We start from the raw sequence: 12,702 nt of genomic DNA on the forward strand, positions 1-12,702 counted from the left end.
AAGCATGAAAATAGCGGTAGAAGACAGCTAGATATGCAACATTGCGGCGGTGAGAGAGAGGCTGAAGACAGTCAGTTAGAGGAGAGGAGTTGATGAGACGAAAAGCTTTTGATTCCACCCTGTCTAGAAGAGCAGTATGAGTGGAACCCCCCCAGACATGTGAAGCATACTCCATACATGGATGGATAAGGCCCTTGTACAGAGTTAGCAGCTGAGGGGGTGAGAAAAACTGGCGGAGACGTCTCAGAACACCTAACTTCATAGAAGCTGTTTTAGCTAGAGATGAGATGTGAAGTTTCCAGTTCAGATTATAAGTAAAGGACAGACCGAGGATGTTCAGTGTAGAAGAGGGGGACAGTTGAGTGTCATTGAAGAAGAGGGGATAGTTGTCTGGAAGGTTGTGTCGAGTTGATAGATGGAGGAATTGAGTTTTTGAGGCATTGAACAATACCAAGTTTGCTCTGCCCCAATCAGAAATTTTAGAAAGATCAGAAGTCAGGCGTTCTGTGGCTTCCCTGCGTGATATGTTTACCTCCTGAAAGGTTGGACGTCTATGAAAAGACGTGGAAAAGTGCAGGGTGGTATCATCAGCGTAGGAGTGGATAGGACAAGAAGTTTGGTTTAGAAGATCATTAATGAATAATAAGAAGAGAGTGGGTGACAGGACAGAACCCTGAGGAACACCATTGTTAATAGATTTAGGAGAAGAACAGTGACCGTCTACCACAGCAGCAATAGAACGGTCAGAAAGGAAACTTGAGATGAAGTTACAGAGAGAAGGATAGAAACCGTAGGAGGGTAGTTTGGAAATCAAAGCTTTGTGCCAGACTCTATCAAAGGCTTTTGATATGTCCAAGGCAACAGCAAAAGTTTCACCAAAATCTCTAAAAGAGGATGACCAAGACTCAGTAAGGAAAGCTAGAAGATCACCAGTAGAGCGGCCTTGACGGAACCCATACTGGCGATCAGATAGAAGGTTGTGAAGTGATAGATGTTTAAGAATCTTCCTGTTGAGGATAGATTCAAAAACTTTAGATAAGCAGGAAATTAAAGCAATAGGATGGTAGTTTGAGGGATTAGAGTGGTCACCCTTTTTAGGAACAGGTTGAATGTAGGCAAACTTCCAGCAAGAAGGAAAGGTAGATGTTGACAGACAGAGCTGAAAGAGTTTGACTAGGCAAGGTGCAAGCACGGAGGCACAGTTTCAGAGAACAATAGGAGGGACCCCATCAGGTCCATAAGCCTTCCGAGGGTTTAGGCCAGCGAGTGCATGGAAAACATCATTGTGAAGAATTTTAATAGGTAGCATGAAGTAGTCAGAGGGTGGAGGAGAGGGAGGAACAAGCCCAGAATCGTGCAAGGTAGAGTTTTTAGCAAAGGTTTGAGCAAAGAGTTCAGCTTTAGAAATAGATGTGATAGCAGTGGTGCCATCTGGCTGAAGTAGAGGAGGGAAAGAAGAAGAAGCAAAGTTATTGGAGATATTTTTGGCTAGATGCCAGAAATCACGAGGGGAGTTAGATCTTGAAAGGTTTTGACATTTTCTGTTAATGAAGGAGTTTTTGGCTAGTTGGAGAACAGACTTGGCATGGTTCCGGGCAGAAATATAAAGTGCATGAGATTCTGGTGATGGAAGGCTTAAGTACCTTTTGTGGGCCACCTCTCTATCATGTATAGCACGAGAACAAGCTGTGTTAAACCAAGGTTTAGAAGGTTTAGGACGAGAAAAAGAGTGAGGAATGTACGCCTCCATGCCAGACACTATCACCTCTGTTATGCGCTCAGCACACAAAGACGGGTCTCTGACACGGAAGCAGTAGTCATTCCAAGGAAAATCAGCAAAATACATCCTCAGGTCCCCCCAACTAGCAGAGGCAAAACGCCAGAGGCACCTTCGCTTAGGGGGATCCTGAGGAGGGATTGGAGTGATAGGACAAGATAAAGATATGAGATTGTGATCGGAGGAGCCCAACGGAGAAGAAAGGGTGACAGCATAAGCAGAAGGATTAGAGGTCAGGAAAAGGTCAAGAATGTTGGACGTATCTCCAAGACGGTCAGGAATACAAGTAGGGTGTTGCACCAATTGCTCTAGGTCATGGAGGATAGCAAAGTTGTAGGCTAGTTCACCAGGATGGTCAGTGAAGGGAGAGGAAAGCCAAAGCTGGTGGTGAACATTGAAGTCTCCAAGAATGTGGATCTCTGCAAAAGGGAAGAGGGTCAGAATGTGCTCCACTTTGGAAGTTAAGTAGTCAAAGAATTTCTTATAGTCAGAGGAGTTAGGAGAGAGGTATACAGCACAGATAAATTTAGTATGAGAATGACTCTGTAGTCGTAGCCAGATGGTGGAAAACTCGGAAGATTCAAGAGCGTGGGCATGAGGGCAGGTTAAGTCATTGCGCACATAAACGCAGCATCCAGCTTTGGATCGAAAATGAGGATAGAGAAAGTAGGAGGGAACAGAAAAGGGGCTACTGTCAGTTGCCTCAGACACCTGAGTTTCAGTGAGGAAAAGAAGATGAGGTTTAGAAGAGGAGAGGTGGTGTTCTACAGATTGAAAATTAGATCTTAGACCACGAATGTTGCAGAAGTTAATGAAGAAAAAGTTGAGGGGGGTGTCAAGACACTTAGGGTCGTCGACAGAAAGGCAGTCTGACCTGGGGACATTTATGGACACCTCCCCAGATGGGGACTCCGAGGGTGGTGTAGGAGTCGCCATGATTTAAAAATTTTTGAGTGAAGGGTGTGTGTGTTATTAGGTGCTTGTAGTTTTGTGTGGAGGAAGAGAGTTGTCTTTAGAGGGCAGGCTGTGACTGCCCCCTTGTGTTGTGAGACACAAAGGGAAATGTTCAGTGAGGTCACAGCTGAGTTTAATGATAAGTTCACAGCACCCCCTGAACAGTGCTTTAGACCTCACTGGGAGTAATTATCGTTTCGGCAGGTGTCTACTGCCTCCTCCTGGCAGGTTACCAAGGATGACTTAGTGGTGGGGCATATGAGGCAAATGCAATGCTGCTAGAGTGAAGTACAATACTGTTTCCTTATGAGATAACACTGTGAATGAAATTTCACATAATTTTCAAATCAGTACAGTCCCCTCCACTTCCATGTTCATCACTTAGCACTGCCAATGTTGTGAACCACCTGCTTTCACTCATACCTCAGACAAATCTCATCAATCCCTCCATCACCCTCCCTCTTACTCATAATGAGTGGAACGTGTCTTGGATGTAAGTCGAATCAGGTGCAGTGGTTCACAGCAGACAATTCACACACAGGCAATGCTAAGTGATGAACATGGAAGTAGAGGGAACTGTACTTCAAGCTGGCTGAAGTTCTGGCTATTTCACATTCATATAATATATATGGAGATAACTAGTAATCATAAGGCAAAGTGTGCCATCATAATGAAGCAGCAACCTCATTGTGCACTGCTGTGCTAAACCCAATCATGTCATCTGCTCATTTCCATTAGTTATAGTCAAGATTCCCTTCTGTGGTAGGAAGACACATAAAGCAGCAAACTCATTGTGCATTGTTGTGCTAAACCCAATCATGTCATCTGCTCATTTCTGTTGGTTATAGTCAAGATTCCCTTCTGTGGCAGGAAGATACAGCCTCACTGTGCACTTTACAGCTACCTTGAAAAAAATACTGCTTCTTTTAGAAAAGGTAACTGAGAGGGGTGCAGTGAAAGGAGAGGGAATTTCTCTTCAGTATTTTTGTTTCTACAATAAGACAAGGCATGTTGTATGTGTCTTGACCTGGCTACCCTCTTCAAGGAGGATGCCAACCAGGTGGGAAGATATAGGTGATTAAGACCATATGAAGTAGCCTGTTTTAAGCAGCTTAGGTTTGTAAGTTGCTGTGGATGGAAGAATATGTGCATGAATGAAAATTAGAATGAATGATGCAAGAAAGGTGTAAGGAAGACTGAAAACTGTATATATATGGATGTATTTTACCTCCAATAAATGCAAAGAAAACTTTTAGGATGGGGTATTAGTGGTGACTATATTTAATGAAACTGAAACATGAGACTCGGAAGCCAAGGAGAGAGGGAAAATGAATGTCATTGAGATGAGATATCTGAAAAAAAAAAAGGTCCTATAACTCACATTATCAATAAGTCAATTTATACAAATGAAGTACCACAAGGATTCAAAGAAGCTAGAGTAAAACCACTGTACAAAAAGAATAACAGACAAGAAGTCAGTAACTACAGACCGGTTAGTATCCTTAATATAATATCTAAAGTACTAGAAAGAGCTGTTTATGATCAGTTATCAGATTACCTTAAAGCAAACAATATCATTTATGAATTTCAATCTGGATTTAGAGATAGTCATTCCACAGATACATGTCTGATTCATTTGTTAGACCTACTAAAAACTAATATATCGAAAGGGGAGTATACAGGCCTAGCTCTCCTAGATCTGCAAAAAGCATTTGATACTGTTGACCATCATATCTTGTGTGAAAAATTAAGAGCAATGGGTGTAGAGTCAGTGGAATGGTTTTATTCTTATCTAAGTGGAAGAAGTCAAATTGTGAAGATAGATGAACATTGCTCGGAAACCAGAAATGTATCCTGTGGGGTACCACAGGGAAACATTTTAGGTCCACTCCTGTTCTTATGTTATGTAAACGACATGAAAATCAGTGTCTCGTGTAAACTTTTGCTATATGCAGATGACAGCATTTTGATTGTTCCACACAAAGATGTAGATTTTATCAAAAATAGACTAAGAAAAGAACTTGAATCATGTAACACCTGGATGATAAATAACAAGCTGTCTTTGCATTTAGGAAAGACGGAAATTATGTTAGTTGGATAAAAAACAAAATAAAAAAATGTAGATGATTTTAATATAACATGTTTGGGTCAGGACATAAATGGAGTAAAATCAGTAAAATATTTAGGAGTTCAATTGGATCAGTGTGTTTCAGGGGAGCTAAATTGTAATCAGATAATCAAGAGGATAAATGCAAGGTTAAAATTCATGTACAGACAAGCAAAAGACCTTGATCAAAAAATTAAGAAAACCTTATGTAGCTCTCTAATTCAACCTCACTTTGATTATGCATGTTCCTCTTGGTACTCTGGACTGAGCAGTAGATCTAAAAAACAACTACAAATTTGTCAAAACAAGATTATTAGATTTATTTTAGGTTTAGACCCTAGATCTCATATAGGACAAGTGGAGAGAGAAAAAGTAAATATGCTTAGTGTCAAGAATAGTGTTAAAGAATTAAAATTAAGCCATGCACATAATATCCATAACAACAGAGGACCAACATATCTAGCAGAACATTTCCATAGGAAAACAAATACCCACACAATTAGGACTAGAAACAATGATTTAAACTTTGGTATGTCAATTGCAAAGGGTCCCTCAGCACATACCTTTTATCATACAGCCATTAAAGACTGGAATTCATTACCAAAAAACTTACAAAACATACAATCCAAACACCTGTTCAAAACATCTCTCAGGAAATATTTACAAGATGAAGAAAGAGCTGCTGAGTCAAATGATTTTACTTATTATTAACCATGATAGTCATAGTGAAAATACATTGTAATTTTAAATTTTAATTTTATGGATACAGTTGGCAAATAATTTTAGGGTCTAGTATTTCTGTGTACCAGAGTTAAGTGTATAGTGATTCCTGTGCTGCCCGCCCCATCTTGCTGCATAAAAGGGACCCTACTGGAAATAAGTTGCTAAACTTTAGTAGGCTATCCTGGATGAAGAATCTATATATGAAGAGTATGTCTGGAGTAACACATAAGGATTGAATAATGAGTCAGTTGTGAACAATGAAGTGTGAAGGATAACTGATGTGGAAAGAGAATAGGCTGACTGAGTAGAGCAGAAAGTGTAATGACAATAACATGCCTTCCCTTTGGAGCATCAGAAAAACACTTGAAAAATATATCTGAAGGTGGGACAAATATTTCTACCATGAGGTATAAAGTGCAGTGCCTTGGACATCAGGACCATAAGCAATTCCAGTCCCAAACAATTTGAGGGTCTTTATACCTCCTATCACTAATGGTTTGGGCATGCTGAGAGGAAGAACGGGGCTAAGTGGTGAGGATGTGTGAGGTGTAAGGCTGAGAAGAGAACCAGAAATGAAATGGACAGATGGTGTGAAGAGCATTATATGTAAGAGCGATATCTGTGAAACAAAGAAGAGGTCATGTTTATTAGTGATGAATGGAGAACTGTCATGAATGCACAAACAGAGATGCTGCATTAAGGATCAGATCAAGAGAAGGATCTTTTCACCACATATCACTCCAGAATGTTACACTCAGACTATGGATATGAAGCCACTGAAAGTGGATACTTCCTTTAATGTCTCCCATACAGAGGCTACAGCTCTCCTTACAACAAAGGAGAATCAAATGTCTCCAGCAGTTCACCATGAGAAAGCAAAGAAGAGAATGAGGAAGTAGATTTTAATGTAGTGATGGAAGGAATACCAGACTTGAAATTGGGTCATTCTATCAGGAGTAAGGAACAAGCCAGGAGCAGCCAATTTCAGCATCAAACCAAGCCAATCCTCCCTTTCCAAAATACTAAGTTAAGATCAACCTTGTCATCTGCATCTGCCAAGCAGCACAGACTTCACTCTTTCTGCAGGACTCTGAATCATGAATCATTAATGAAAGCAAGAGAGAGAGAGAGAGAGAGAGAGAGAGAGAGAGAGAGAGAGAGAGAGAGAGAGAGAGAGAGAGAGAGAGAGAGAGAGAGAGAGAGAGAGAGAGAGAGAGAGAGAGAGAGAGAGAGAGAGAGAGAGAGAGAGAGAGAGAGAGAGAGAGAGAGAGAGAGAGTTAGCTAGCTTATGCCTTGATCCAAACCTTCAACACTAAGATATCCAAGAGTATGGAGCATTACCAATATCTTCAGCAGATTGTCAATGTGCCTGAGACACTAGAAGAGGTATTTATGAAGAAATCTAAGCATTAATAGGTGAACTGACATTCCACGAGACCATACCATACTCATTCTGATTAAAAAACCCTGCAACTGTGCATCACAGACATAAACAGGCATTCATGAGCATACATTTGAGGTCAAGGTAAAATTGGGAGCACAAGTTATAGCTGCACATGACCTCATCTCCGTGTACACCACTGAAACTGAGATGGATTATATCCCTTACCCAAGGGCACAGAGGTAAGGGATATTCAATTTTCCATAGTTTACCTTCCCCATGCTTCCCCAGGTAGTCTTTACCAACCAATCCAAAGGATGACAAATGGGTGAACTATGCATCAACTGCCCCAGCCCAGATTCAAATCAGGGCCCACAGATTCATAGTCAAGCACACGACCCGCTTTATCATGGAGGCACAGTGTCAGCTAATATATGAATAGCTACACAATGAATGCATCCTTTTTTTTTCTCTCTCTAAGATGGTAAAACTTCAGTCAACATGAGATGCTACTGTTGCAGAAATGGCCAGGTCTTTATAACTGGCCAATTGTGAGCATTTACTTAGCTAAGACAATATTAAATTGTTAGATAGTACATCATATTCTTGTCTCTCTACATAAAAGAACATTAGTCAGCTTAAGGCACCACTATCACAGAAATGGCCACCTCTTAAAAATAAATGAAAGAATGCACACTAGTTTTCACCAATGCTAATTAAGTATTGATGACTAAAGCTAATGATCCCCAAAGCTTACCTGTCTCAGAGTCCACAGTAAAGCCCAGTTGTAGCCAGAGGTTGTCCTCAGGTTTCTCATCAATGGTGGTGTCACTCTTGGGCTGAAAATATTAAATAATCTTAGTGAAACAGAACACAATGAAAAAGAATAAAATACCTAATCTGCAATCCATACATTGCAAATTTTGTTTGAGTATTGTGAGTCTCACAAATTTGACAGGACATATGAAAATAAGTAAAACAGAACACAGTAAGACAGAACACACAATGCCTGATCTCCAATCCATAGATTATATAAGTAAAACAGAACACAGTAAGACAGAATAGAATGCCTGATCTCCAATCCATAGATTAAATAAGTAAAACAGAACACAGTAAGACAGAATAGAATGCCTGATCTCCAATCCACAGATTATATAAGTAAAACAACACAGTAAGACAGAACAGAATGCCTGATCTCCAATCCACAGATTATATAAGTAAAACAGAACACAGTAAGACAGAACAGAATGCCTGATCTCCAATCCACAGATTAAATAAGTAAAACAGAACACAGTAAGACAGAACAGAATGCCTGATCTCCAATCCACAGATTATATAAGTAAAACAGAACACAGTAAGACAGAACAGAATGCCTGATCTCCAATCCAGAGATTAGAGGTTTTGTTTAAGTATTGCAAGTTTTGTGAATTTGTGGATGATATAAAAATATTAAACAATCTCAGTAAAACAAAACAAAAAATACCAAAGTATTCACACTATACAAGTGTTGTCTGAACATTGCAAGGTTAATGAATTTGACAGGAAGGAATGAAGGACATGAAAATATTAAACAACCTCAGTCAAATAACACAATTAAATAAATTACCTAATCTCTAATAAAGCCAATAAAAAGGTTTGTTAATGGATGAATGACATGAAAATATTAAACATCCTCAGTAAAATAACACAATTAAACAATAAATGACCTAATTTCTAATAAGCCCAATAAAAACTTTAGTTTGAGCAATGCAAGTCTCATGCATTAGAAAGGAGGGACTGTAGAACATAAGATGGAGAGAATGATATAGGGAAAATAATGAAATAAGCTCAAGGAAGGCCTTATAGTGGCATAAGTGAAACACCTTTCTTAGCTCTCGGGTTCTGAGTCACTAACTCTGGCAAGTGCCGCAATTCTGCCCCCTTTATGTGCCCTCCGTCATATTCATACGGGTACCTACGGTCAATAATTCTGCAGGAGGCAAGTTTATCATTGTACTTGCCCTTAATAACATCAGCTAGAGTATGAACACTTATAGACTGAAGGTCTGGGTGTTTCCCAATCTCAAGGATAGGAAGCAACAGAGCCTTGGAGAAGTCACCAGTGAGATTCTCTTCACATTTATAACTTTTGTTTAAAGCCTTCATTATAGAGACATGAGTTTCCGAGTGGCAACAATTCATCTCTGGGTCAGAGGATGACCTGAGTGGATCCAGTTTCCTGAGTTTGGTCTCCACAGTACTGGCACCCATTTCTGAATGTGATCGTTCTATGGGATAAATGTGCCCACAGTTGGAACCATGGTTGTCTGGTGATAAGCTGATTGAAAATTCAGTTGAGTCAAAGAGGCTGGACCGAGGCGTGTCACAAGTACTGGAGGAGAGTGAGTCATCGGCATGGAGTGCCAGAGAGGGTGGTGTAGTGTGGGGACACAGCCAGGTTAGACTTGGGTGAGAAGTTATCATCACTGAACTGAAATGACTTACGCTCCCTTCCCTGCAGCACATTGTCATACAAGTCTTGGGCATTCATGGTAGTAGTGTTTCTTCTTTGCTTGTGCAGCTGTGCTTCTTTACCTACTCAGGTGTCCAGATCCGGTAATTCACTTCTGTCCGAGTTCTGCAAGTTCTTGCTGTACATTCTTGTCCCTTGAAAGCAACATTGCAATTAAAACTAACATAACAAAAGTAACAAAACATATTTGTACAAGAGTTGAATAAAATCATGATTTAAAACGAATAAAATAAAAAATCTATTTATTTGATTTACATCAGATTTTTTATATAAATCAATTCTTTTATTACAGGCAAAAGCAAAGTTTTCTAAGGAGATTGTTGTTTCATTTTGAGCTGCCTGATCCAGCCCAGCTCAACTATAACACTATTCAAACACTAATATCTCTTCAACAACATAGCCGATTGTAACAAAATTTGCACCATATGACAGCACAACTCTATCAATTTTACATAATATAGCTTTCATCTCTTCTATTGGCTGAAGTCAAAGGGTAACTTGTAAAAAGTAGAAGTGTGTCAAAATTGTGATTTTGTAAACCAAACTTCAGTTTTTGCAGGTTTTCATCAACTTTTGTTTGTCTCAACAAAAGTGGACACCAATAAACACAAAATGAAATTTCCTATCCAACAGTACATAGCACAACCATTCGACTCTTGCAATGTTTTTTGCTAGAGTGATCTGAATATTAGTCAAGTGCACAATCTGCAGGGTGCTTCCACTGTTTCATTACTGACAGCTTTGCTCGTCAATCGCCTTCCAGGCACTTTACTGGTTTAACCCTTATAGGGTGGATGGTGTCTATGGTTGATGCAATGTAGAGGCAGGTGGCTTCTATAGTTGACCTGCATTTTGTGGCCTTAATTTCAAATTTTCCAAAGTTCACGGTGGCAGAAGATTGAAGAGGAAGAATTGATAAGTGTGATGCTATTACATTTTAAGTAGTTGGTCAAAGCAGAGTTGAGAAATTGATGGAACATGACCTATTTTCACTGAATTGTGAAAACCAGCCCAGGTTGGAGGAGTGTCCATGAGGAATGTTCCTGTCCTTTAGGGGTTTAGGGGTTGTTCCAGTAACTATTTGTTTCAGTCTTATGAGGCCATTTTCTTGTATCAAACTTGGCCAATGTTAAATGAAACTGTACTTTAATATACATTACCCAAGAGGAGTTTTTCACATAAAAATCATAGCTTAATCAGATCTGTTAGGTTAAAGTAACTATACATAAATACAAAGAAAAAGAAGTGGAACTCCAATCAAACATAAAAGTACAGTAAAAAAAAAAAAAAAAAAAAAAAAAAAAAAAATATATATATATATATATATATATATATATATATATATATATATATATATATATATATATATATATATATATATATATATATATATATATATATATATATATATATATATATATATATATATATATCATTAGATATTTGACCCAATGTAACATTTCAATAATTTTGAATACAGTATATTTAATTTTGATTTAAATAATTATTTTTTACTATAATTTAAATAAACTTAAATAATTTGACTTAAATCAAACCTACCCTGTCATGCACGTCACAACAAATTTTTCCTGCCATCACCTAAGTGAATAATGTAGTTATTGTCAGTAACAGCCCCCCAAAAATAAGAGGAGATGCAGGACCAAGGAAATATGTATATACAAGGTGCCCTAATCACATCCTAGCTTAGCTTCCTCTTGTCCCTTCTGCTCCCCTCCCTTGCCTTACCCTCCCACCTCTGTCCTCCCATGCTGTGTGATCAATCAGGCTAACAAACTCCACCCATGCAATACAATGGTGCATAAGTGGACACAATGGCACTCAAAGGATGGACTCATAAATCTCATGAAGTATAATGACAGGTTTAGTGAAATTTCATGTACTACAGGGAGTGTGTTAATGCACTGAGCTGTTCATCTGCATTCACCTGTCACACCACGAACCACACAACAGTCACACCACACCACACACCACACAACCTGTCACACCACCACGTACCACACCCCACAATACCTCAGCCACACCAAACCTGAAGCAAGTCTAGGCCTCACAACACCACACGCCACACTACACATAAACCCACAACACCTTAGTCACACCACACCACACTTACACCAGATCTCGGCCCCACTATACCTCAGTACACCACTACACCACACACCACCACGACAAGCACACATCAAAGAACACCTGACCACAGCACACCACGGAGGACACCACACTTCGCTTCAACCAAGCCACGTCAGTCTCAGTAATCCTACGCTGCAGACTCATTCCTCACTCAACTTTACCCAAGCTACTTAACAAGATGACCAGCATGACGCACTGACACACGAAAATCAAAGTATATGAGTCGTATAACACTAATCATCTCTGGTTATGACGAGAAAACGGCCGCGTGGATCAACTCTGTCCTCTCATAACATTAGCAAGTGTTCCTGAAATATTTCCTGTCAAGGGATACTTATCAAAACTATCAAGCGCTTATCTATCATTGTGGTAACCTACGACAACAGCTCATTGAAACTTAGATTAATTATATCTCCGGCAGCAGCTCCTTCCCACGTCATCTCTTTTTGGCCAAGAATCAGTTTTCTTTCATCCTCCCTAACTGACTGGCGATCAGTTTAAGTCTTATCTACCATAACTACGACCTACGACAACAGCAAGCTTATTAAAACATGAAAAATAAAAATAAAAATAAAAATAAAAATAAGCAGCTACAGCTCTTACCCGTCCTCTCATTCTCTCTGTGGCAAAGAAAGTTTGACGTTCTCCAAACGTCTTTCATTGAATATTTAAAAACAATATACCCATGGGATCAGTAAAAAACTATCCACCTCCTACTATATTGACGAATATGTAAAAAAATTTAAATACATAATGTGATGAGTTAATAATAAGGGCCTAAAGCTTCAATAGAACAAAGTCAAATGAACGATTAAATTTAAATTATGAAGTGACTCAATCCTTATGTGTTTCATATCTTTAAGTAATGGTTCAAAACTATGAATTATAGTTCTTTTTTTGAGACTGGAATTAATCCATCACTATTCTCTCTCTCTCTCTCTCTCTCTCTCTCTCTCTCTCTCTCTCTCTCTCTCTCTCTCTCTCTCTCTCTCTCTCTCTCTCTCTCTAAGTATTCAGGCCAACATCGTAGATAATTCTAAATGAGCTAACAAATAAATAAACCATTATAACCATACCAGGCAATATATATATATATGTTA

General features: G+C 39.1%; 1 protein-coding gene across 11 annotated transcripts in view; it reads right to left on the minus strand.

The window, feature by feature from the left end:
* Positions 1-12,287, minus strand: part of LOC135097252 (uncharacterized) — a 35,088-nt gene extending 22,801 nt beyond the window's left edge. For 7 of the 11 annotated variants that reach the window (XM_063999062.1, XM_063999059.1, XM_063999063.1 and 4 more), the window contains exons 1-3: positions 12,206-12,287; positions 9,427-9,588; positions 7,700-7,781 (exon numbers count right to left, since the gene is read on the minus strand). In XM_063999062.1, coding sequence (XP_063855132.1) covers positions 7,700-7,781; positions 9,427-9,468 — 124 coding nt within the window. In that variant the 5' untranslated portion in view covers positions 9,469-9,588; positions 12,206-12,287. Of the gene's footprint in view, positions 1-7,699; positions 7,782-9,426; positions 9,589-11,608; positions 11,861-12,205 lie in introns of those variants that run through there. The other 4 variants (XM_063999056.1, XM_063999055.1, XM_063999057.1 and 1 more) reach the window with 3 other exon arrangements.
* Between the last annotated feature and the right edge of the window lie 415 nt (positions 12,288-12,702).

This window comes from Scylla paramamosain, unplaced genomic scaffold (genome assembly GCF_035594125.1).
Source record: "Scylla paramamosain isolate STU-SP2022 unplaced genomic scaffold, ASM3559412v1 Contig15, whole genome shotgun sequence".
NCBI lineage: Eukaryota > Metazoa > Arthropoda > Malacostraca > Decapoda > Portunidae > Scylla > Scylla paramamosain.